This window comes from Callospermophilus lateralis, chromosome 3 (assembly GCF_048772815.1).
Source record: "Callospermophilus lateralis isolate mCalLat2 chromosome 3, mCalLat2.hap1, whole genome shotgun sequence".
NCBI lineage: Eukaryota > Metazoa > Chordata > Mammalia > Rodentia > Sciuridae > Callospermophilus > Callospermophilus lateralis.
In genome coordinates this window covers 158,848,637-158,875,779 of record NC_135307.1, presented here as the reverse complement: position 1 = coordinate 158,875,779, position 27,143 = coordinate 158,848,637, and the positions used below count along the sequence as shown (strand labels likewise).

The following is a 27,143-nucleotide window of genomic DNA, read 5'->3' as shown; positions in this document are numbered from 1 at the left end:
TGTATTTAGTCCTTTTGTAAAAGACATAGAATAGAGAGCCTGCTAGAGAGACATGGGATAGCCTTAGGATTCAGTACCAGAGCCCAGTGGCAGAGTTCCATAGTGGTTAAGTTCACAAAAGTGCTACCTGAAGGCTGCAAGGATGAATTCACATCCTTAAACCCTCTCAGTTCTGTCAACTATTTTTCTGTCCTTCCTACCATTTTTAGACTTTAACAGGATAATGAGCCACCAAATAAACAATCATTCTGAAGGTAACAACCTGATCATTAGCAACATCAACCCTCTAACTCCCAGGTACTGTTTTAGGAACCATTTGAAATACGATGCTTTGGAAATTTATAATACTGGGTAGGTGTTTTTCAACTTGGAAATCCCTGTTTGCAAAATTCAAAACTGTACTACACAATCCCTTTCCATCTAAGAAATTGCTATCTGAAAAAGCAGTTTCAACAGAAAAAAGAAAAAGTCAATAACAAGGCCCTCTTATTATACATGGAAAGAGTCTGTCGTTAAAAAGGTGGAATATACACACCTTAATTTGTCAAGAATGAGCCTCCCTAGATTAATGGTCTTTGTTTCCCCACAACGTAAGTCACTGCCATGACATCTGAAATAAAATTGAAGCGGTTATTTTGCCATAGAGTTATTGTACCTGAATTTCCTTACTCTCCTTTCATTTAAATTGGGGCGGGGGGACCTTTACGATAAAGTCTCATCTGAGCCACTCCTTCAAATATGTGTTGATATGGGAGAAGGTCTACTGGGGCATAAGTGTTCAACTATCAACAAATGACCCCTTTAGGCAACTTTTTTACAAAAGTTTTTTTTACAAAAGACTGTACCTGAGAACCTAATACTACTGTTTGGAGTGGAGATAACTGAGTATACCTTTGCTCATGTTATGCTTAAGTTGCTACCCACAATCTCTTTAAGAGGATGAGGTTTGCATTCTGGCAGGCTTGGAAGAATAGGAGTACGACCCACATCACAATGGAACACTGTTCTCCATCTCTCACAGCTGGGTAGAGGAAATAGGGTCATGTGACTTGGGGCTGTGAGAGATGTGTCCAGGAAAAAGAGAAAATCTTCTTTTAAAAGCTGAACCCAGGACACCAGTCAATGTGCTCCAATTCCAAAAATGGGAATGCAGCTCCCGACAGCTCCTCAGAGGGGGCCTGTATCTTTGAGTTCATGTGATATTGTAATCCGTGGAAGCTTTTGGTTACTTCTGCCCAGATTCAGATGAATATGCTGTCTAGAGCTCTGAGTGGATGCCAAAATTGAGCAGAACTAGCTTGAATTTGCATAAAAATGTAAATGTGTATTAAAATGTAAATTTGAAGTGACCTTGAGACCAGCTACCCTGTTCATTATCTTCAAAGTATCTCCACACTGTGCACCAGAGAATCTCCTAGATGCTAGTCATTGGTGAGCCAGCATGACTTGGTTATTCCCTATTACCTGCCAAAATTAATCAGAGTTAAATTTGAATATAATTCAGAAATAGCAAGGTCTGAGTGGGAACTGGACTGAAGGTTACTATATTACTTGTGATTTTAAATAAGATTGGTGCAAGACTTAGGAGGGAATGATAACCCTGCTTAAAAAAAGAATTCTGTTCAAGCGCCTTGGATTCATCCAACTGACTACAAGAGCCTAAGTTGATAGCTTGTCAATCTGAATTGCCTAAAGGGGTCAGAGGTTGGTATTACTGATACTTGAGGCACTCTGAAAGTACAGTAATGCAATACACAATTGCTAATTTTCATTTACTCCTTTAAATTAGTCCAAATGAAGAAAGTTTCAATTTTGTCATCCTAACTCACCCATCTTATCTTTATTTCAGAAGGAATTTATTTGTTTAGATGTGACTTTTCACTTGCTTTTCAACTTTCCCTCATGTTTTATTCAGACTCATTGCCTCTAAGATTGGAAGTATGCATCTCACATTTATACACTAGGAACTATAATTGGCCCTACTGAAATTGTTTATTCCTCTGCTGCAACCATGGGCCAAATGGTATCTAGAGGTCATTCAATGCATAGGCTAGCATCGATTTCAGATGCAGAGACCAAGGTCCAGGATTTCAGATGCAGAGACCAAGGTCCAGAGAAGTAAAACGACACATTTATGTTTTCACTGGCTTTATCCAGAGATAGCCAGCACTTGAACTCCAGACACAATTGTGATTTACTTCAGGTGAGGACTGGAACATAGGATCTTATGATTACTGCATTTCTTACAAATGCATGTCTATTTTTTCTTTCAAAATGTCCTGGGTGATTTCAACAAAATACTTGCCACCAAAACAGGCCCAGAAGGGCAAAAGATAGATTATCTGGTCAGTCGAAGAAAACCATTGACTCAGCAACTGACGGGCAGATTTAGTGCTTGGGCTCCTTTTAAATAACTGACTTATGGTTAATTATTATCTCCTCGGCTTTTATCTTTAATCTTTAGTTTTAAATTCTTGGTAGTAATTGCTCCTAAACCTATGTGTATAATGCAGACAGAGCAAGTCCTTCTGCAGCAATTAAAAAAAAAAAAAAAAGTACTCATTTTTTTTTCACTCTAAACTATGATTTTTAATTAGTGCAATAATAGTTTCTCCTTATAGGGATAATTGCATCTTTAAGCATATTTGAGGTTGGAGAGCTCTGTTGTGCAGGCATATTCTAAAAGACTGAATGTAAATATGTTTTGTTCACCATTCATTTGTGACTTCAGTCACTATTATAACTGCATCTTCTGCAATAAAAATGCTAAATTATACATTATATATCTTTCCAAGCACATTAGACCAATTTTTAAACAGCCCAGTAAGAATGAGCATGTCACAAACTTAAAGCCAAAGTGTAGATATTATCACTTCATTTAATATTGAGAGCAATTCAATTTAAATTCTGGAAAAGCAAATACCTTTAATAAAGTTGGTATGAATGATTATATAGTTTGATATAACTATTGTACAGGAGTGTGTACACATATAAATCTATAGATAGAATTATGTACATTTCAATATATACCACATATATATTTTAATTTTGCCACTCATATTTTTTCTCTTTAGTAAAACAAAGCGATTTTACTGTACAAGGATGTGCAATGCTACATTAAGTCCTGAGTAATTTAAGGGGTTAGTAATAAAGTACTCTAAATTCTAGTCTTCAGCTAAAGATCCAGTAGATACTGTAACAAAAATGTGAACAAAATAATATTTAAAAATATGCATCCAGTTTTGCACTTATTTTGTGCTTAGCAGAAAAAGCTTGAAAATGCACAGCAGCCATTGAGATTTGGGATAATGTCCTCAAACATTCAAGGTTAAACAGTGTCCTGTTTGTAGGGATTTATAGAAATTTTAAGTGATGTCACCTACATCCAATTTGTCAAGCATGGAAGATTCTAGTCATGATCAGACCAAAAATTCCCTTTACAGAATATGAAACTCTATGTAAACATCAGTGTTTAGGTATTGTATAAAATTTCTGATCCAAATGAAGAAAAAGAAAAGGAAAAAAAATACAGTAAAATAATTTAAAATGCTTTTCTTGGGATATAGTCAGTCACATGTAAGTGATATAAAAAAAATCAGAGTATATTTTGGTGATGGAGGAAACCAGAGGAAAGTCATTTAGGAGTGGTCTGGCAAGCCACCCACTCTGGGAGGTCCCAGGTTGGCTTGGCTCAGGGAGCTCAAGATAAAGACGCCACATTCATCCTGCCACGGGGATGGATGCTGCTGTGCAATAAGGGGGAAGCACTATGGGGAAAGGCCACATTCAACTGCAGTGGAACAGTAACAGCTGCCTGTCAGGGTCACCATCAGCAGGCAAAGCGTCCCATTCCCAAACTGAGGCACTAGGTATGATGACGTGAGGCGTTCGGGTTGGCTGCTGCACGTCTGCCTTGGGCGGAGGGAGGCAGCTGGGATCCAGCCTTGCATCAGAGCGGGCTTCAATGAGAAGGCACTGCATTGGTGGTTCCTTTGTCATCCCGGCTCTACCCCGTCCCATGGCTGCTGTAGTCAAAGACTCCTTTCTTGAAGAATGGTGAGAACTCACAAATGGTATGTTTTGACAGGGTCAGTCCCACTTTGTTGATGTGTAGGGGTGATGTTGCAGATTGGAGCATCACGCTGAAAAAGTCCCTGAGGTATTTCTGAGGAAGAGACAAGAGTTAAGAACATGGTCAAGACATCTTTGGGTAGAGTCAAGGAGAGGAGAAGTAATGTCCAAAAACAACTTCATGTCTACCTGGATGCATATGTTTATTTCATAAATCAGACCTAGGGGTGGGTGTAGGGGGACTCCAAGGAACACCAGCATCCAAGGAAGATCCTTGAAGCCCTCAGCATCAGACCAAGAGAAAACAGATTGTGATATCCATAAACACAATAAAACATTTCTTTGGTTCAAGGCTCTGATTCATAGCAATGCCACCAGGTCTATCTGCAGACAACACTCAGAGGAATGCAACAGTGCCTGGCCCTGGGGATCTGCTGTGCAGCAACAGTGTCATTAATTAGTATCCTATTTCTAACCCCCTCACCCCAGTTGCTCATGAAATAGACAATTAAAAGGAAGAAAAAAAGAAAAAGAAAGGGCTGCCCGTCTGTGCAGTTAAATGTCTGGCTTATTGGCGTTTTTAAATTGCACAATCTGTATCTGCTTTGAAGCCTTCTTATAATGTAAAGGGGAAAAAACAGGAGGATCAGCTCCAAGCATTGATATTTACAGATCATTTTGTAAATCCAATAATCATCAAGAAAAGGAAATTCTTACTAAGGTGAACAGCTCAAGACCTCTTGTTCTTGCCCTCCCCTACTGTAGGTGATTGTCACATTATCTGCCTTTCTTGGCACCAAGAAAGCAAAGCAAAGCATTTAGTAGGCTCTAAAATGCTTACGGTAAAATCAGACATGGGTGCTGAAGGGATGTATTAAAGAGAAGTGGATACATGAGACTAGTATTTTAGATCTGGCAAATCTCATCTATAACAGAAAATGGGTAAAGAGAAGGGTTTAGACCTTGAAAAACCAGCCTCTATCTCAGAGCAAAGCCTGTCCAAGGAAGGGACATGACCTTTGTCCTTGGAAAAACCCACAGAGTACTCCTAGGCACATTCCCACCCTGCTAAGTGGTTTACCTACAAATAACAGGAGAGATCTGCTGCACCAGGTGTCCCTGACTCAGTCAGGCTAGGTGGGGATCCATAGCAGCCCCCTAGCAGCCACCAATCAGCATGAGACAGGGAAATACCTGGGATGCCAGATGACCCTCCCAGTATTTTATGGTGGCTGATAACAAGTTGGGAAACCATGTAGTCACGTACACCTCTCTTGGCTTAAACCAATCAGTTCAAATGAATCCCCCTTTTGTACTGACCAATCACCCCTACCCAACTTGTTCCCACCAGTGAATGTGCTAATCATGTTTTAGAGTTGCTATTTGATTTCCCGTGGTGTGTGATGATTTGCTATGATGTATGTGAAGTCCCTGCCCTCTCCAAAGAATGTATAAAACTGCTGCAAACCCTGGGCTCGAGGCCTCTCAGCGTCACCAGTTGCTGTGTGTGTGCGCGGAGGACCGAGCTAGCTCGCAATAAACACCTTTTTGCTGCTTACATCCATCTTGGGTCTCTGGTGGTCTTTGGGGGTCCCGAATTTGAGCATAACAACCTAAACCTTATTACTCAGTTTGTTTAGAAAATAAACTTAGAAATTAACCATAATTCTGGACTGTAACAAAAATTTTGTTAACTAAGAAACATGACCTAATCCTTGAGCAGTCATTTCCAACTAGGGGCAATTCTGCCTCACAGGGGACATTAGACAATATTGGGAGACATTTCTGATGGTCATTCTTGTGTGTTGCATGATACATCTAGTGGGTGAAGGTCAGGAATGCTGCTAACAACCTACAACCCATAGGACAGTCCCTAGAACAAATAATTATCTGGCCCCAAATGTCAACAGTACCACAGCTGAGAGAAAGTAGAATTCAGCTATATCTATGGATTGCCCACCTGAAATCAAAGAATTTCTGAAGGAAATCACTCAGCTGAAGGAAAGTTTATTAGCTCTTTCTTAAAAATAATACAAGAATTACAAGTAACATTTGTATAATTTAGGTTGCCACAGATCTTCTTATGTCTATTTTTTTATACTTTATAGAAGTAAAACTGATATACAATACACTGCATTCTTTTTTTTTTTTTTTTTTGCGGTGCTAGGGGTGGAACCCAAGGCTCATGCATGCTAGGTAAATGCTCCCACGGAGCTATGTCCCCAGACTTGAAACTGCATATTCTTTAAATATGTAATTTGATGAGTATTGTTGCAAGTAAAAAAAAAAAAAATACCACAAACCAAGAAAATGAACATTTGCATCACCCCCCGAAGTTTCCCAAGTCACTGTATTTTATGTGGTCATCATACACTGCCTAGAATTACATGTCCCTCTTATAACAGCTATTTTCTAGAGAGGAGGCTGTAGCCAGGAGACATGAGAAAGGCTAGTAATCAAGAAGAGACCTGGAAGCAAGTGCTCTTCACTCAGACCTGGTTTACTGGCTCATTATTCCTAACATACTATTCTCAAAGTACCCTTTCTAGAAGGATCCTGAAACTGACATAAGGTAGAGGTGAGAAGTGCCAAAACCACTGCTGAAGAATGAACATCTATCTTAACCTTGGTAGTTATTAGCATCAGAGAGACAAAAGGAAATTTGACTTCAACTTTCCTAGGAGAGGTGAAGCCAGATTTAAAATTAGGTAGTCAGTGTAATTAGGTAAATCAGGTCTAATATCGAGTAAGATCTAAAATGGGGGCCATGTTGAGAATGAATTCCGGGAAACTGCAGGACAACTCATGGAATGTTAATGAAGTCCCCAGAAAAGCCCTAGGCCCAAAGTCCATCTCAAAGAAATGTTAATGAAGTCCTTCCTGCCCAGATTACTTCTTTGGCCCACCTGTGTCCCACCCCTCGGGCCTTCCAACCTACATGCCATCACTGAAAGAACTATAAAAAGGGGAAACAACTGCACTTCCACGGATTCCACCTCTTGGGTCCCCTTCTTCCTCCGGGAGAAGTCTTTTCTGCTGTCCTTTAATAAACTTCTAATTTCTACTCTGACCTTGCCTCGGCGTGCTTCTCTGGTGTTACTCTTCAACACTGGGGAAGCAAGGACTCGTCACCGGTCAACAGCGGTAACAGAGGGACCCTGAGAATATCCACTTGTAGGGGACTCTGACTTCCATCAAACATGGTTAACAGCAAATACTGTAGACTATACTTGAGCAACCAAAGCTTGTTGAAATCTATGGGGATACTTGATTGTTTTTGGCAAACCAAGAGTGAAATGCTACAGAATAGGATAAGGAGTTCCTCATTTGTGCAAGGAGCTGTGACTCTTCCACAATTTAATGAGGAATGGAGAGAGACTTCTTCTTGCATAGGCATTGTCTCTGTAGCTCTTGGGTGGCTCCTGCTTCAGATACCCCAGGCTTTGCATTAACATGCAAACTAATGTTTACCACAAACTTGCCTTGGAGATGAACTCTGTCAGACAAGGAGGCAATTTAAATCTGGGAACAGATGTTGTATCAACATTTGTCATAATTAGTTCACAAAGTAGAGTCCCTTTAAAGGGCCAATAAAGCCTGAAGGGTATAATGAGAAGTAAAAGTTAAAAATATAAATAAAAGTAAAAGAGAAGTATGGGAGACACCTTACCAAACACAGCCTGGCCATTAAAAGAGTACTATAAATCAACTGCAGGTAATGCCTTTCTCTTTAAATAAACTCATTAGCATGGCTTGATGGAAACTCCAGCTAGAAAGATCTGATTTGACCACTTCCAAACATTACAAAAGAGTATTTCTCTTCAAAACAAATTTCTTGCTAGCATGAGTTTTAGGCAGCTTGGTTTCCTTTATGTGAGCTGCTTCCCAGGTGCAGAGAAAGCATTTGTCTAAAAAATAATCTCTGCAGTGACTCCATTTTGCTCCCAGGTCTGGAGGACCAGGCATGACCTTTGTTAGCTGTGTCCAGAGACAGCCACATGCTGGAGTGAGCTGAGCACATTCTGGTGAACCACTGAACCAAGGGACAGAAGATGGTGCTAAAATTTCAGAAGGTTCTTGAGGTTACAGACAGTGTCTCATTCTTTGCAGTCTCTGATCATCCATGGCACACTGCCAAGCTTAGGAAAAGTGCTGAGAAGAAACCTTGATGATTGATTTTGATGAGTTAATTTTTTTTTTTTAAGTTGAAATAATAGATGGAAAACAGCTCACATCATGAGTGTAAGGCTTAAATGATTTTTCACAAAATGAACATACCTATGTGATTGGCATCTAGGTATAAGTAAAACGATCTCTCCAGCCCCAAGGCAGCCCTCCTCGAACTCTTCTTCCATTTACAGTCCTCTCTCCAGGATGACCATTATCCCAATTTCTAGCAGCATAGGCTAGTTCTGCCAGTTTTTGAACATTACATTAATAGAATATACAAGATATACTTTCCCCCCAGCATTAATTTATTTTTTAATTGGTACAATATTGTAATACATGAAAGTGGGATTCATTGTATATAGTCACACATGCACATAGCATAGTTTGGTCACTTTCATTCCGCAGATCTTCCTCTTTCCCATTCCCTTCTCCTCTTTCCCTCCTCCCTCTCCCTTTGAAGCCAGATTTAAAATTAGGTAGTCAGTGTAGTTAGATAAATCGGGTCTAATATCCAGTGAAATCTAAAATGGAGGCCATGCTGGGAATAACTCAGGGAAAACGCAGGACAACTCATGGAATGTTAATGAAGTCCTGAAAAGGCCCTAGGCCAAAGTCCACCTCAAAGAAATGTTAATGGAGCCCAGGAAACAGCCCCAACAGATTTGGAGATAGCCCATCCCAGAGAAGTGATAATCCCATCCCAAAAGGTGATAATTAAGCCCACCTGTGTCCCACCCCTCGGGCTTTCCCACCTACATTCCATCACTGAAAGAACTATAAAAAGGGGAAAACAACTGCACTTCCACGGATTCCACCTCTTGGGTCCCCGGGAGAAGTCTTTTCTGCTGTCCTTTAATAAACTTCTAATTTCTATTCTGACCTTGCCTCAGCGTGCTTCTTTGGTGTTATTCTTCAACATTGGGGAAGCAAGAACTCGTCACCGGTCAACAGCGGTATCACCTTGACCCCTTTACCTCACTGTTCTCCCTTCTATTTTCATGAGATCCTCCTTTTTGAAAAATTATTTATTTCTCTCTAGTTTCTGCATATGAGAGAAAACATTTGACACATACAGTATATGATGAATGCCATATTTGTGAGATTAGTCCACACAACTTGTGTGTGTGTAGTGGGCTTGTTCAGAAACCTTGCTTGGAGAGTATTCCATATGTGGACGTACCAACTGATCAGCTTTAATAGAGGGACATACAACAGTGACAGTTTGGTCTTTCTGTCTGACCTCTGCTTCAATAATGAAACCCACTTTCACCTATTACTGGTGTCCGGTGAGTCACATTTATCACTATCCTAATATCCTCATTTCTCATTAGGGTCTGAGGCTCAATTTAAGGTCAGCCAGTGTTCTAAATCCTGGCTATTGTATATATTTAAATATAGTAAAATTATATAAAAAATGCTAACACATATTTAATTAGTGATTTTTTTTATTGATTGTTCTAAGTTTTCCATAGCTATAGCTAAAGTAAGAAACGAAAAGTTCTCCTGTCAATTCTACCCCTTTTTTTTGTGGATCCTAAGAATTCTAGCTCTCCCTAGCAAGTGAGAATTATGTCTAGGAACTGAGCTGCATCTCCAGGGTAGCATACTTTATAAAAGAGAACCACAAAAATTGAAGGACATTAGGAGTTCAATTGACTTATTAGGAGTCAAGTGACTTATCAGGGCCAGAAATGGCAAGGTAGGAAAAGGGTTTGTAAAATCCATTCCCCAATTACTGTATCTCAATTTTTTTTTTCAGTTGTAATTGAACACAATACCTTTATTTTATTAATTTTTATTTTTATGTGGTGCTGAGGATCAAACCCTGTGCCTCACATGCGCTAGGCGAGTGTTCTATGGCTGAGCCACTACCCCAGTCCTGTATCTCACTTTTGTTGGGTCTGCAGCCTTCCCTTCCCCCTCCCCTTTTCATGGTGGCTGTGGGCGGGGACTTTCTACCTGGCTGAGGACACCGGAAAAGGCCACTCAGAAGCTCACATGGGCAACACTGTGGTTTAGGGGGCTGAAGCAATCGCCCTGTTAACTCACATCAGCCCTGACCGACCTGCGCCAGACATGATGTCCCTAAACTCAGCTCCACCAACCTGCTGTCAGCAGCTGCAATTTAGATGGCCTAGGCCTTCCTACCTCCAGATTCCCTCATTAGAATTGCTCTTGCCTTTCCTGCTTGTGACTTCCCTGGCCCTCACCCTTTTGCAGACAGGTGAACCTTACCTGGGAGCTCCCCCCAATAAACCTTTTTTGGGTGCCTTATTCTTTTTTTAAAAAAAGAATATATATATATATTTTAGGTGTAGATGGACACAATGCCTTTATTTTTGTGTGGTGTTGAGGATCAAACCCGGGTCCCGCCCATGCACTCTACCACTGAGCCACAATCCCAGCCCCTGGGTGCCTTATTCTTGTTGCGTGGTTCCTGATCTCATGTGCCCTTTCTTCTTTACAACTTTCTCAGAACATTTTCTCTATTATAAAAAGAAATAAAAGCAGCCATAATTAAATCTCTGTAGCCTGTTAGGGATCACAGAAGGCCTGCAACTTCAGACTACCCTGGTGGTGGGTGATGGCATCACAGCCCATTCTGTTAAATGCCCAGTCTTAGGGCCACTCAGAACAGCAATGGAAACCTTGTTCAAGGGCAGAATAAGCAAGGGTGGGTCCGGTGAGGACCTGAGAGTGAGTGATCAAAGGAAAGGGAAGAGACCAGAGTAAGGGAGCTATAGAGACAGAAGGGGGCATCTGGGGGACAAAAGAGGAAGGGGTGGGATGGAGGAGAGAACAAAAGAGGTGGGAGAGTGAAGGAGGAGAACACGACAAATGGCCACGATTTATTTGTTTACAAGTTGGAAAAAAAGACTTAAGAATAAAAAAAAAAAAAAAAGAACAAAAGAAATATATCAGACACATTTATCCAGGTTATTTACTTTTTGCTATTTGGACCAACATTAAAGTATAAAGAAGGCATTTTCTTATCAGTGTTTTCAGAAAATCAAATGCCCAGTAAGCCTAAACAGTATCCTAAAGTCTTGAGTTTTATAAGCTGAAGAGCCAGGACTCAGGGCCAAATCTCCCAACTCCAGAGCCTGATCTGGATCCACCAGGCTGCTGAGTCCCTCCTCTGTTCAGCACCACTGTCTCTCATGGAGCAAGTCTGCCTACTTGGGGCATCTCAGCTACACGGGTCATATACCTGCCTTTCCCAGGCCTGATGGTGCTCCCATGGTGACAAGTGGGTACTGGGCTCTTTGGAGTTAACATTCCACAGAGACTTGGGGAAAGAGGTGAGATCCTATACTCTTCTACACAGGGTCATCACCATTCTGTTAATGTACTGATATGTTAGTGCCCTGGTGAGCACTGGCCATGTCCTGACTGTCCTGTATCCACTTTTCCTTCCAAAAAAGCATCCAGGTCTCCTTCTGAATCAGGGTAAATGGCTGGTGAATTTTTTCCCATTGTTATTCTGGGATAGCAAACAACTAATGAAGCTACCATTTGGAGACTCATCAGGGACAAAATATAAACCCCAAAGGTACATCTCAGTGACTGACCACCTTCTGTCTACAATACCACATAGTTAATTCATTCAAGTAGAGTAATGCACTGATTAGGTTAAGAATCATTCTACCTCTAAGATTTCTTGCATTGTCTCACACATGAGCTTTTGGGGCACACTGCAACCAAATCATAAAAGAAGGCTTGACACTAGGGGAAGAGGGAAGAGGGATGGAGTCCAACATAGCAAAAAATGTGAGCAAGGAAGCAAGAGCTGCATGTGTAGGGATCTTCATTTGTAGGGATGTGTAGGGTAGCACAGGATTGAAGCAGAACACAGAGGGCCTTGAATCTGGATGGCCAGTAAGTACTTTGTAAGAAGTGTTTTTTCTTTTCTTAGTTCATATGCACAGTGACCCTAAGATAGCCAGGGAGGAGGAGGGCCTGAATGAGTAGCTTTTGTTTACAGATGTGGAAACTGAGATGCCAAGAGGCAGTGACTTAGCCAAGGTCAATAGTCATTAGAGACTGACAAAGTAATGGGCTCTTCAAATCTGGGAGAAAGTGAATTTTTTCAAGATTTAAGCCCTTCCGCCTGAAATGTAATGGGGTTTTTCCTCAGGACTGTCAATACCACACTCAGGTAGGTTCCTAAAATTTTCCTTGAATTTCAATCAGCTGCTATGTATGTATGCACATGCATGAAAATAAGAATTAGGGCCTTCTGAAGCATTTTAAAGACCTCAGCCTCCTTATCTATTGGCTCCCTCCCCTTGATTTTAATTAGCAGTAGGATAAAGTCATGATCATTTCATGTTATTAAAGTTTCTGTTTTAATAAGCCTCATTCCTATAACTGTGGCCAACTGCTTATTTCATGTGCAATATATTACCCCGGCTGTGTCATTCTAATGATTTCCCCAGCCATCTCACTATTGTGGAACTTTCTACTTTTTATAAGATTTTAACATAAATCCATAATTTAATTTAAAGTTGTGGAAATTATTAAAATTGAAATGTTCTTTAAAAATGTAATGGGGCATTATCTGCCTTTGCGTTGTGACATATTAACAGGGAAGAGAGTTCGGTGGCATTCCTCATTCCCAGAAATCATTAACCACTGTGGCAGCTTAAAGACAAGCATCAGTCTTATAAAACTTAGAGGTTTCATTTACCTTGCAGCCTTTGGAAAATCCATCGACTGATTAGTTCTGAAGATTGAGCAAGTCTGAATGGAGATACCTTGGGATGTTTCTAGAACTGAGAGGGATCTGGTCACCACTGGCCATATGTCATGGATCGAACCCATGCGGTCAGTATGATTCACTCAGCAGTCAAGTCTTCCCAGTTCTAAACTCCCATTAATCCGGGACTGAAATCCTCTTACTAACTTTTTAAAAATCATAAAATTTGGCTGCATTGCATCAAATATGTCAGGTTATTTCTCAACATGTCCCCAAATGATCTCCACACACCAAAGAAAGTAAGACAGTTTGATGCAGGCAATCCAAGTATCCAGCACAGTTACTGCACACCTAGTTGTTCTCCATGAAGCAGTGTGCCAGGCGAAAGGGCTTGAATACACACACACACACACAGCTTGTCCTCACAGGCACATGTGCTGGCCCTTACAATTCATTGTTCAGGATCATTCCTTGTTCGTTCCTGTGCGTGCTTTGCTCCCATCTTCTAATCCAATGTATTTTTTAATGATTGGGTCAAGGTTGCTTTTTATTGACTTCTTTCCCTTGACTTCATTCATGCACCCAACAAACTCTTATTGAAAGTTTTTCACATGCCTGAACTGGGCTAGGTGCTGGGATTCAAGTGAGTAAGACTCAGTTTTGTCCTGAGTAACTTAAAGTCCTGTTAGAGGGATGGGCAGGTAAAGCAATAATTAAAATATGGCCAGAAGAAAACAGGAAGGAGAAGCTTTTGGAGCACTTAAGAAAGGAACCCACCTAGTACTAGGAACTGGTATAAAACCTGAAGGGTAAGAATTCAGCAGGTGAATAAACTGGAGGAAGATACAGAAGACAGTTCCAGGCAGGGAGGAGAGCAACTATGAAGCCTAGAGGTGGGGAATCAGAGCTCTAGAGTACTGGCAATAACCTAGCATGAATGGACTGGCCAACTGGCATGGCCTGTTCAGCTTGGGGCATGCACTCTGGACCTGGGACTGTTTCCTGGGTTAGCATTCCACCAGTCCTCATGCTGGGGTCCCCTGTACTGTGTGCTGGAATCTCTCTTCTCTTTGATCCATGAAGCTCTGCTGGCTGCCATGTAAAGTGATGTTGATGATACCAGAGAACTCCCAAGAGCCTCAAAATACCTGCTAATTCCCAACTTCTTCCTCCTCTACCTTCTGTCTGAAGGTACCCTGCGCCACTGTACAACTTCATAGGACACTCCCTGGGTTTCTTGCAGCATGACACTTGCACACTTTTTTCCATCTTTACTGGTTTACATCACCTTTTCCATGAAACTCAGGATAGTCTATGTATGTATTTGTAGGCTAAAACACAAACTAAAGCTATTTTTTAATTCCTTATATGACAAAAGAGAAACTTCCTGCTTTGCTCCACCCTGATTTCCTGGGATAGGCCTCCCTGAGGTGGTAGGCACTCTTTACCTAGTGCAGGGCAGGTGACTTTCATGGTAGGTTTCATTCTCTGCCCAGTAACATCTATTCCCTGAGTGCCTCTCTTCTTCCAGAGAGCCTGGCCATCTCAACTTTGACAGCTGTCTGGAGGTGAGACATCTTCTTAGACTGAGACTATACATTGTTCAGTGACTAGCAGTTACCAAGAACAGAGTGCACAGTGTGTAGACGGTACCAGCACAGGACCTAGGGAACAGTGAGGCTTGACTTCCAGCCAGGGTAGCAGGTACTGGGAAAATAGGCCCACTTGGTCTCTATACACAGTTAAAGGATGCTCCAGCAGTATTCACAGATAGTATGAAAACAGGCGGCAGGGTAGACAGGACCTGTGACCTTCTATTAGTTTTCTCTAGCTGCATAAAAATAACCACAAACAGTGGCTTGAAATACACTCATAGTTCTGCCAGTCAGAAGTTCTGGCACAATGTGGCTGGGCTCTCTGCTGAAGCTTTCATCGAGTGATATTGAGGTGTTTTGCCATGTCAGAGTTACTGACACAGGTTGAGCTCTTAGCTGGAGGCTCTGGGGAAGAATTGCTTTCAAACCCATTCAGGTTACTGGCCAAATACAGCTCTTTGAGATTGTAGAACTGAGGTTCCCATTTGAGGCCCCATTGCTGTCAGTTAGGGACTGCTCCAGCTCCAAGACCACCCACGTTCCAGGACTGTGTCTACTTTCTGAAACCAGAAATCATATTCCCCTCATGCTTCAAATCTCTGCTGTCTTCTGCTACAGGCCAGAGAAGACTCTGCTTTTAAAGGGCTTTGGAATGATCTCCCTTTTGTCATGTCACAGAATAATCACAGGAGTGTATCTCATCAGACTCACAGGTTCTGTGAGTCTCAGTCAAGTAGGGAGAACTACACAAGGGTGAGGGTCATTGTGACTCTCCCCAGCATAGGCATGCAGTTTCTCCACCCTTGGTCTAAATTGTAACTGGAATATAAAACACATGGCTGAAAGGTCACAGCACAGCAGGCAGCACCTGGAAGAGAAACTACTCAAGAGAGCCCATTCACATTTGTTGGATGGGTCCGCAGCATGTGTACCCTCTCATCTCCCACACTTGTGCCCACACACCTGTGGTACAGTGTGTTCAGTGTGAAGTATTCAATAGAAGCATTGTCTGGTGGTGAAAAGATGGTTGTGTCTGCATCGTCTAATCCTTTGCCATAGGTTACTGTAATGAACAGCACAGCTCCATACTACAGTTGTAAATACAAATGCCTTCTAATGCTTGAGTTCTGAGCACAGAGCATACACTAATATTTGTTTTTAAAATTGACTTAAAATTTATTTTTCTTTTTCTGGTTGAAAAGTTTCGCATACACATATACACACAAGTACAAAGAAAAAATTTTAATGTGTGTGTATACGCATGTGTATACATTCACTTTAGTGAAAAAGAGAGAGAGAGAGAGGGAGGGAGGGAGGGAGGGGAAGGGAGAGGAAGAGGAAGAGGGAGAGGGAGAGGGAGAGGGAGAGGGAGGGGGGAGAGAGAGAGAGAGAGAGAGAATTTTTTAATATTTATTTTTTAGTTTTCGGTGGACACAACATCTTTATTTTATTTGTATGTGGTGCTGAGGATGGAACCCAGTGCCCAGCGCATGCCAGGTGAGCGTGCTACTGCTTGAGCCACGTCCCCAGCCCAAAAATCTCCCTTTTAACTAACCTCTATCTTCCAAAATCTCCTCTAGGATCCCCAAAATTTTACCATTATTTACTGTTTTTTTTAAATGGGTGTTTTCCAGAGCATTTTATATCTATATAAGCAAGTATAAATATAGCTGCCCCCACTTCAACTTACACAAATAGGGATACAAAAGAGATGCTCTTCTGAACTTTATCTTATTCATTTAGTAGTTTACACAAAAGATAATTCTCCACAAGTTCATAAAAAGTTACTCATTCTGAAAGTGATTTTCTAGCTCATTATTAATGGTCAGTTAGGCTATTCCAATCCCTGTGGCAGTTCTATAAGATCATAAACCATAAAAGGGAGAGGATTTTTCACTACTTTATCCAAAGGATGCATACTAAATATTCAACATGGTGTGTGGCACATAGTAGGTGCTCAGTAAGTTTACCAAATGAAAGACTGAAGGATGGAGAATATTAAAAATAACATTTTGATAAATAAGATTTTATCTTGGCAAGTAGGTCACTAAACCTACAGGGTAAATTCTTAAAGTGAATTTTTGGGTTGAAGGGTATGTGTGTTTTTAAGATTTTGATTAATATCACCTAATTATTCTCCATAGGCCCTGTATCTATTTATAATCTCTCCAGCAACATTGGCGAGGAGGCAGTCAACATTTCTGTTTGATCATACTCAAAGAGTTTGAAAAAAAATCTTTGGAAGATCATCCAATCCTTCTTCCTGTCCTCATAAAATCAGCAATATTGTAGCTGAGGAATCTTAGCTAGATCCTTTGATTCTTTAACAAAGGAAGGAACTGCAGAAGGTAGGTTGGATTAGAAATCTATATATCCTTAGATGTCCAGACATCTTTCTGAAACATTTATCCATGTCTCTGTGAAGGATCATGTCCAGTTGAGTTTCCAAATGCCAAGAATTCCCATATATACTTCAAAATAATCTTAGTCTGAAAGTGGAATCCATTTTTGGGCAATATAAACTTTCAAATATGGGGAACAAAGTCAAGAAGAGGTAAAGGTGGCCCTAAAGGAAGTTGGTTGGGGAAGTGGTATGTCTAAGGGTTTGTTACACTAGTGACCCCAATTACCCATGCTTCCTGGGACTCACAACCTTGTGTGGCTCTCCCCCTTGAATTTAGGTGAAGCCTATAACCTACTTTAGATAGCAGAATGCACCAGAGGTAATGCTTTGAGTGAAGAAGCCAACCTGGGTTGGATGCTCCAATACTCTGGCTGAGTACCATCCTTATTGAAGCAGGATTGGAATGTAGGCCCATAAGTGGTCTGACTGGGTAAAAGCTGAAGTGGATCAAATATCCAGCTGATTTGAGAACCACCCAGAATCATAAGCAATAAAATGGCAGTCATTTTGAGTCACTAATTTGTGAGGTATTTTATAACACAAGGGTAGATAACCAAAATATATGGGTTTGGAGTAAGGCAGGAAGATGAGGGAATAAATGAAATCAGTCAAGGTGGAATGAAAAAAAGTTTCTTTGGTTTTTATTTATAATTTATGACTAGACATAAATTAATGTCCTATTCTACTTCATGCCAATATCTTCCAATCCTTTTAGTATTTCTAATGAATAATTCTGTTTTAGCAGATACTTCTTTTCTACCAGCTACTTTTACTATCCTAGGTTTTAAAGTAAATACTTGAAATAAGTAGTCCTCATTTGAAATACAGCATTTATTTCTTGATGTCATGGAGAAGTTTGAGAGCTCCCAGTTAAAATTCATCAGGGTGAAAATGTTAGTCTGTGATTACAGAATCAGAACTATTCATTATAGCTATTCGGAAAACCTTCTTTATGAGTTTAATGACATAAGCATATTGTATTGAATTATTATGGTACTGCATCAATTGGATTCATAAATTTAATATACTCAGTCTGGTTCACACATTCGAATAAAACCCAGCAAGCTTTAAACATTTTATAAGGGATGTGTGCTTAAAGTCCATGTGATATTCAATTTTTACAGGTTGACATTCTGCTTGGAGTACTAAATAGCTTTGATGATCACGATGACCCAGTGGGTGGCAGAAAACCTACTAACAGACCAGCCACATTAGAGAGACAAAACCTGCTTGAACATAGAAGCTGACTTATCTCCTCTCCAGAGCAAATTCCAAGCCATCCCATTTTCCCAGCTCATAGAGGGGAAGAGTGGGATTCCATTTATTTGTACCTGTGAGCCAGGAGTGAGGACATCTGAAAGCTGTATGGGAAGAGGCTGTGGGCTTTCTGGGATATTCCCATGAATGCCACTTCACTTGATTGAAAGAGAGAAAAAAAAAGGTGGGGGTGGGTGGGTGGGGATGCGTGGGAGGAGTCCAGTTCCCAGTGCTCACTGTAGGTCTTTAATTTGTAGCTGTGTTTGGTTCTAGGTGAAGGAAAGGTTAACAGGCTCAACTTAGGTGTATAATAACTCAACAAGGGCAGTACTGAGGAGAGGGTCAAAAAGAGAGCCCTGGGGGCACACCCTGGCCTTTCTGGACTCTGGTTTCACAGTGTGAGTGAGCTCCTTGGACACTCAGCCCTGTGCAGCCACCGCTAGGCAGGGAATGTTACAGCACATGTGTCTGGAGTCAGCCCTAACTCCTCTGCATCTCAGTTTTCTCATCTGATTATAGTATTTTCTTCTCAGGATTAGAAAATTAAATGAACTACTCTTTGTGAAGTGCTTGGCATAAGGTCCAACTCACAGTACTTAGGTAATAAGTATCTACATTATTATCTGTAATCTATGTTGCATTGTCCTTGGGGAGCCAAGAGGCAGATGTTCATCTTCTCCTCTTTGAGATGTTTAAAACACATGGAATTAAAATGTGAAATATATGACTTAAATGTTTTCCCCTTCAAAGAATAGAAGAAGACAGTAAGAAATTGGATTTTTTCCCCTCCAAATCTCCTTATATTGGATAGCAGCAGACCCTTTATTTCAAGAGTTGCTTTAGAGCAACGAAGAGTTAACATGTTTTCAAAATGGGAAACTACATTTAAAAATAAATTGAAAATCTAAATCATAGCAGGTAAATGAATTATCCCCCAACAGTTGGTTTTAGGACAAATTTTAGATACAGATATTCTGAAAACTATATATTTGGGGAACTATAAAATGCAAAAGCTACTATTGTTTTTTATTTCCAAGCTCATGGCTCCTTCTAGCATTCTTCAGAATTTCTGACATTCTAAGATCTAGTGACTGCTCCAAATGACCAATTTGACTAAAACAGACTTTCAAGTGAGAATCTTGTCCTGTGGTACCTCTTGGCTACAATGTAATTAAACTTAAAATAATCAGGCACTAAAAGACTTGTCACTGGCATCTCAATCTCCCTTTTGGTGGAGCCACAGACAGACATGGATGCAGCTAATGTATCAGGAATACTGGATGACTTGATCCCGCCTCTCCCTGAGCTGTGGCTGTGGTTGAACAGAACAAGCCTTCCCTTTAATATCTGACCTAAGGTAGTCTGTATGTTGATGGCAAATTCCCTTTGGTTAAAATTCAGCTGGCCTTGGCTATCTGAATAACACTGAGTTCCTGAATTCAGGGCAAGGGGGCAAGTTTGGAGACTGGGGTGGGTTGGGGGGAAGACCTGTTGCCCTCTTTTTTTGTTCTTTGGACCAGGGGTGCCTGATGATCCCTGTGGAACTATTTGCCTTGAAGATTACCCTCCTGCTTTGGGGGTTATTCTTCAGTGTTAGGCACTGCTCTATGTCCCTGGGGGAAGCCATGGACAAGCCCCAGGTGTGCAGAGGACTAAGGCACTCAGTGGTGGGCCCATGACCCCACCCAACAGAGAGGATTAGTCAGGGGTCGGGATTATCTGCACCAATGATCCCCTTCAATGGGGACAATGACTGAGGCCTGGCCACGTCAGGGAAGACAGCAGCAGGGAGAAAGGGAGTTCAACTTCTCAAAGGCAACATGTCTAACTCTAAGAAGGATGAGATGAGGTGTGAATTTCACACAGGAAAATGCAAATAAAAACTCCTTTTCTAAACAGATATTATGTAGAGAATCATAGAGAATTATGAAGCTAAATTCAAAAATACACATTGCTACTGCATGTATATCTAGTATGGTATGATGCTCTTAAAAGACACCATTCATTAAATGACTATGCACACAATGGCTGTGAGGTAATGCTAACAAGGCTCGATAATGAGTGGCCCCTCCTCAGGACCTTACCTTGTAGAGTACTTCACGTTCACAATATCTTCTTTTTCCTGACCAAGGGAAGGGTTACTGAATTACTCCAAGAAAGAAGTATACTGAGTCATGATTTATGCTTTCAAATCAAACTTTGGAAACTCTTTAAAACTGTCCTGGCCATGTCTTAAAATTTGAGAAGCTGATTAAACATGTGCTTACTCAAACATACATGTTTGGCACTGTTGAACACTGAAGCGAAACCCAAATCTGTGTAAGCATCCATTTTTCAGTCATCAAAACCTTGAAGACCAGTATCTGTTTTTATCTGCAATGTGGTGAAAGTAGTGCCAGAAAAGTTGGAAAGAAGCAATGGGTGAAAGTGGATAGAAAGAAGAGTCCAAATCAAAGGTAAATCTAACCAGTTGGAGGATCTTGGAAAAGGCTAATGGGCTTTTAATCTCAAAACATAATGGAATAACTGGGGCTATGTTGACACCCACAGTTTCTGCCACATGAAAATTGCCCTTCAAAGTAAGAAATGTCAGTGTGCGTTAACTAAACTATTACTTGAATGTGGCTTAGATTATTTCAAATAAAAAACTCTGAATAAGTACAATTTTGTGAACTGGAAAATAAACACTATAAATAGAAAAGGAAAGGTGAACATACACTAAGATGCGTAAGCACTTCAGATTCTGGAGCTTTTAAGAGCAGAAGCAGCCCTCCTGTTGTCACAGCATTTAATCAAAGAGCTCTGAATTTCAAGCCCTTCAATCCACTGGGGCTGTGTTTCCAGCTGGCTAAAAATCCATTGAGAAAAAACGCAATGGTTTCATTTTCTACCATTTTCAACTTTGATTACCAAGTGCTTTTTTGACTCCAACATCAGTTTCTTAATTTTACTTATAAATAATATGAAACAGGTGATCTCAATTACAAAATAGATTAGGTAAAGCTTTAATTTTAAAAAAATGGTTGCCTAGAATGAAAATTATATATGTAAATGTATTTCAGGGAATTGCTGGGTACAGAAATAAATCTATTTAAAATTGGGTGGGAACTTCACACAGGCAAACAATAAAGCAAAAAGTTGCGTGGAATTGGAACAAAGTGATGTCCTTATCCATTTGTTTCCCCCTAAATATTATCTCAAAGGGCTGCAACATATGCTGAGATAAATTAACATTATGAAACATAAGTGACACACACAGAAAAAAAGTGATTGTTAGAGGAAAAATAGCTAACTGAATTCTAAAATAAAAACACAATTTACAAAAGCAACAAAGGACAGTATGAGGTTCACCAGCAAAGGCCACGGCAAGCACCTTTTATCTACGGAAAATACAATTTATTTGGGAAACAAACCTAAATAAATAGAACTTAGGGGAACTGAAGCATCTGAAAGAAGCTTAATGCAAATTGGATAGGGCTTCATAAAAGAAAAAGGATGATTCCCAAATGCTGATATAAATAGTGAGCAGAGAATTTAGTGGAGCTGGGACAGAGACTGTGGCTCTTAAAATATATGAATTTCTGCAAGGAGAATTCTGAATGTGTCTGTTGGGCTGTTGCAACAAAGAAAATATATGAATAGGACTGCACTTACAGTAATAGAAATAAATAAATAAAATTGACTATTTCAGAAAGCAAGAAGTTTGACTTTTGAGTTTATAATAGCGCTAGATGATGCAAAAGTAATAACTAGAATCCTAAAACACACAAAGAAAAAATAAGAAGGACCAGATTTTAAACTGTTTAGAGAGACAGAGAGAGAGCGAGAGAGAGAGAGAGAGAGAGAGAGAGAGACAAGAGAAGAGAAGAGAAGAGAAGAGAAGAGAAGAGAAGAGAAGAGAAGAGATGAGGAGAGGAGAGGAGAGGAGAGGAGAGGAGAGGAGAGGAGAGGAGAGATGAGATGAGATGAGATGAGATGAGATGAGATGAGATGAGATGAGATATAGGGAAAGGGCAAGAGATGGAAAATAGAGTAGACGGAAAATAGGGGGCCCAGACTAGGAGGTTCAATACTGAAAATATGGAATTCCAGAAACAAACCACAGAAACAACCTTGAGAGGAAATCATCAGCAAAGTCTCCCACAAGCGAAGGCTATAATGAAGGATTATAAGGGAGACTGAGCATCATGGGATATAAGAGCCCATGGAGGTCCCACAGAATTGATGGGGTGCTTACAAAGTAGATTTCTGAAAGTTTAGAACATTGAGGACAGAAATAAGCTCCTACATAGAAGCTTTCAAAGCTTCTGGTTAGAGAGAGAAAAAGAATATGGCATACAGAAAGGATCAAAAATCAAAATGGCTCTGAATTACTTAACAGCAGTAATGGTGTTAGAAAATGACTGGAGCAATTCCTTTGAAATTCGGAAAGAAAATGGTTCTAACTAACATTTTACATTTAGCCAGTGAGTAGATAAATAAAGACATTTTCAGACACCTTGCTAGAAATTTCCCTCTTACACATCCTTTCTCAGAAAACCACTAGAGATGAGTTCATGGAAATGAGGGAGAAAACCAAGAAAGAGGAAGGCATGGGGTAGAAGGCTGAGCGGGGAATGGCGAGAGACTCAGTGGGGGCTACAAGTGCACACCACAACTGTCCACCCTGGCCATGGTCAAGGGAAAATAACACACAAGGCCTGTCAGCCTATGGATGGGACTTGGGTTATTGGTGGGTAGGAGGACCTCAGCTTTGGTCATAAAGAGGCGTCCCTTGTTTTCAGTGCCTGCTAACCACACTGGCAAGCCAGGACAAGGCAGGGAACAAGGCCTCTCACTCTTGGCTTCAGTTGTTGTTTCTTCCCCAGTGCTATAACATTTTTGTCTTCAGTATCCAATTATATGATGAGGACTTTTTGATTCACAGCAAGCTTACTTGTTTTCCAAAGAATAAACAATCATTTTAAGGGATTTAAAATGCAAGTTTTATTACAATTTTAGGTGGTAAGCTCTTGGGTGAATGCGGCTGATACACTAAGCCTAAGCAAATCCATCATCAAAATGACTTCAAAGCCTCTGGAGAATATAAAGAGAAGCCCATAAGCTCCAAGATTGCCCACTCTCTTAGCTATTACCTGCCAGGCCAGTCTATGGCAACTCCAGGAGGAGACAGGCATAAGATGGCTGCCAGCTCTGAGGTCTTGGGGGGACTAGGCTACACTACCTTCATTTTCAGAACTTATTTTATGTTTTTACAACACAAATGGACTCATATTTTACCTCATTGCAGTAATTATATAATTATATGCAATATTTAATTATATCTATAGTTGACATCTATATACACCTATAGTGTAGACAGGTATAATCTATATTCATATACCTTTATAACTATGATTATACCTATATTTATATCTATGTAATATAATTTCTGGATAATTACATTTTTATATCTATATAATTATATTTTGTTACAATATGCTTGATCTTTTTTATATTTATTTTTTAGTTGTACCTTTATTTTACTCATTCATTTTTATGTGGTGCTGAGGATCGAACCCAGGGCCTCGTATGTGCTAGGTAAGCACTGTACCACTGAGCCCCAGCCCCAGCCCAATATGCTTGATCTTATATCACAATAAATAATACATCACTATACATCTTCCCTCCCAGTGAATATTTATCAGATACTGACTGTATTTAAAACAACTCAATTAGGGGGCTCTAAATGACATTTTGGTCATTTGATGGTGCCAGGAAAGGACTAAGAACCTCACTGGTGGGTGGGCTATCCATTTATCTACACACAGGATGGTATGTGTACCGAGAAAACAGGAAATAGGTTCTGGCAGAAATGAGCAACTATGGCTGAATCAACAGAATGTCACTGGAAATGAATGGAGTAAGCATGATGCTATCATATATGATTCAAAAAGGGTCCCAGATTCTGAAAAAAATTTAACATACCTCAGGCATTGCTGGAAGGTGGCCAATGTTTTTTCCATCATCAGTGATTGCACCTCACATCCAGCTATTCTTTCCCCTACTTTTCAGCTGTTTTTCCATCTGACACTTCTCCTGGGGCCCAGGAGCTAATTAAGTGCTTCAGTTTAAAAGACCTTCCCTTCTCACCCCTGTCGTGCCACAGCAGGAATGTGGGATGTAAGGCACAGCAGAGTGAGAAAATATTAAAAGGGTATTTAATTAAGCAGAGTAAGCACTAAGGTCAACAGCAACTGAAAGCTAACATCCATCTCTGAGCAAGGAGGCGAGCCACCTTCAGGTGTGGGCGACAGGGAAGCAAGGTAGCCCAGGATGCTCCTTTTGTCTACCCGACTTGTAATATCTACTGCTTCAGAGGCAATGAAACATTTAATAAAAGAAAACAAATAGCAATGCCTCACTGTATTTAGGAGGAGAGTAGGAATAACCTCCCTGCTGTTTAACACTACAATGCTCAGGCTTCATTTCATTTTGCTTTTAAAATTAAGCAGGGAAATGAAAAATATTCTACACTGAACTCATAAAGAGATCATACGCAGCTCTTAGTCTGCCATCTTGAGCTCCTCTGTGTTACTTTCATCTAATGCTACTTCCATAAATAGGAAAGAGTTGGAGAATCCCTATCATGTTTTTGCCAAGCCCCAAACACCTTGTAAATGAGCGAGGGAGCTGGGGAGATGACAGATGTTACCGATTTAACACTAGGGCTGCACATGAGGTGGGATTGTAATTGGGATTGATATTAGAATATCAAAAGCCCAACAAATGGAAAGATTACCACTGCAGTTCTATCTGGGGTGAAAAGAAATAGATTCTATGATGGTTAATTTTATGTGCCAACTTGATGGAGCGCCTGTGTATTTGGTCAAATACTATTCTGGGCATGTTCATAAGGATGTTTCTGAGTCTGAATAACATTTGAAAAGGTAGACTTGGTAAATCAGACTGCCTTCCTCAATTATCTTCCAGTTAATTGGGTCTCATCTACTCAGGCTGAGGCCTGAATAGGACAAAATGGCTCACTCTCCCTGCAGTAAAGGGGGCACTTCCTGTCTGACTGCCTTGAATTGGGACACCAGTCTTTTTCTGCCTTCAGAATGGAACTGAAACACTGCGTCTCCTTGGGTCTTGAGCCTCTTGGCTTTTAACATATACTATACTCTCCTGGTGCTCAGACCTTCAGACTGGGACTGGTAGTGTATCATCTGCTCTGGATCTCCAACTTCTGACTGCGGATCTGGGGATTTCTCAGTCTCCATAACTATGTCTATGTATCCATTCATTTTTTTGTTTTGTTTTGTTATTTTTCCAGAACTCCGACTAAGAGAGTTTCCAAACCACAATTAGTGAAGTGGTAAAAAGCACTATTTCAACACTATGGGATTAGTGGAGAAATATAAAATTCACAAATGCATTTAATACTAGATTTCACTGTTTTGCTAAGATTCATGTGCAGGGTCTTGAGCATCCACCCCAATTTCATGACTGTTCCCTAGATCTCATTCAACTGAGTGACAAACCATCTCTTTAAGACTTTTCTTGTCTAAGCTGCCTCTACATCCTTGCTCAGGCCAAAATCATGTCTTACCTGGAAGACAAGTAATAGTCCAGACATTGCTCTTCCTGCTTCCAGTCTCCCCTGCTCCCACCATCCTCTCCATAGGAAGACCTTACTCTCTAATCCTTGCTTTTAACTTTCCTTTGGCTCTTCACTGGCCTTTGGAACAGGCCAAAGTCAGGGAGATGGCTTGTGAGATCTGGGTCTTCCTTTCACATCTATCCTCACCCACCAACCTCATCTTCTCAGAGTAGATTCAGATTCTTTGATCCCACCCTAGTCATGCGGAATCAGAATATACTAGAATAAAGCCCAAGATTCTGTATTTTACAAAAGTTGCTCAAGATAATTTCAAATATTGGTTCAGTTTTGGAAACCATGCTTTGGGAATCATACCCACTAATCTTATGAAAAAAAGTCTGTGATTATTGCTACAGTTATGACAATGTCTTAAAGTTACTTATTGAGTTGTCTCTGCTCTGAGAGGACTGTGAGTTCTCTGAAGACATGGTCCATATGACTGATTTCAGGCAGGACAGGCTCAGTGCAGGCATGGAAGAAGTTCTGAGCATGAACAGTGACAGTAATAGTCGCTAGCATGTTTTAATAAAGACAGCAAAGACCCCAGCAGAGAGAGACCACTATCATCAGGTGCTTCCTGTGAAATGTAATGGGAAGTACAGCACCATCTGTAAAATGCTCCTGCCAAGAAGTCAGACCGGAACCTAATCAAGCCTCTGGTTTAAAGAAATGCAGGATTAGAGGAACACAGGGATGGGCTGAGCAAAACCCCAAACATGAGGAGTTTAACAGATGAATAACAAAGTGTCAACAATATATAAATGGTGAGAAAAACAGGGAGGGGACTCCTGAGAGATAAATCAACTAATACCATGTGGATATAATTTAGGTCTTAGTTCAGATATGTCTATTTTTAAAAAATGAGAAAATTGGTGTGGCCTAACACTGACTTGTTTACACTGAGAGATTAATTTGGTATGTGTGTGTGTGTGTGTGTGTACATGAGATAATATTGTGCTTATATTATTATTTTTTAAAAGAGTCCCCGAGAATAGAGAAACAACATACTAAAATTTGTGGGACCATATGAAGGCAATTCTTCTTCTTCTTCTTTTTTTTTGTACCAGGGATTGAACCCAGGAGCACTTAACTACTGAGTCACATCACCAGCCCTTTTTATTGTTTGTATGAGACAGGGTAGACAGGGTATCACTAAATTGCTTAAGACCTTTCTAAGTTGCTAAGGCTGACTTTAAACTTGCAATCCTTCTGCCTTAGCCTCCCAAGCTGCTGGGATTACAGGCATGCTCCACATTGCCTGGCAAGAAGGCGGTTGTAAGAGGAAAGTTTATAACATTGATTTCC

General features: G+C 40.5%; 1 protein-coding gene across 2 annotated transcripts in view; it reads right to left on the bottom strand.

Annotated features, from left to right (window-relative positions):
- Positions 1-2,888: 2,888 nt before the first annotated feature.
- The window catches only part of Kif16b (kinesin family member 16B), a 280,309-nt gene continuing 256,054 nt past the window's right edge, over positions 2,889-27,143 (bottom strand). Inside the window, exon 25 of one of the 2 annotated variants that reach the window (XM_076851502.2) lies at positions 2,889-4,165. In XM_076851502.2, the coding sequence (XP_076707617.2) occupies positions 4,007-4,165 (159 nt within the window). In that variant the 3' untranslated portion in view covers positions 2,889-4,006. The remainder of the gene's footprint in view (positions 4,166-27,143) is intronic. The other variant, XM_076851500.2, reaches the window with a different exon arrangement.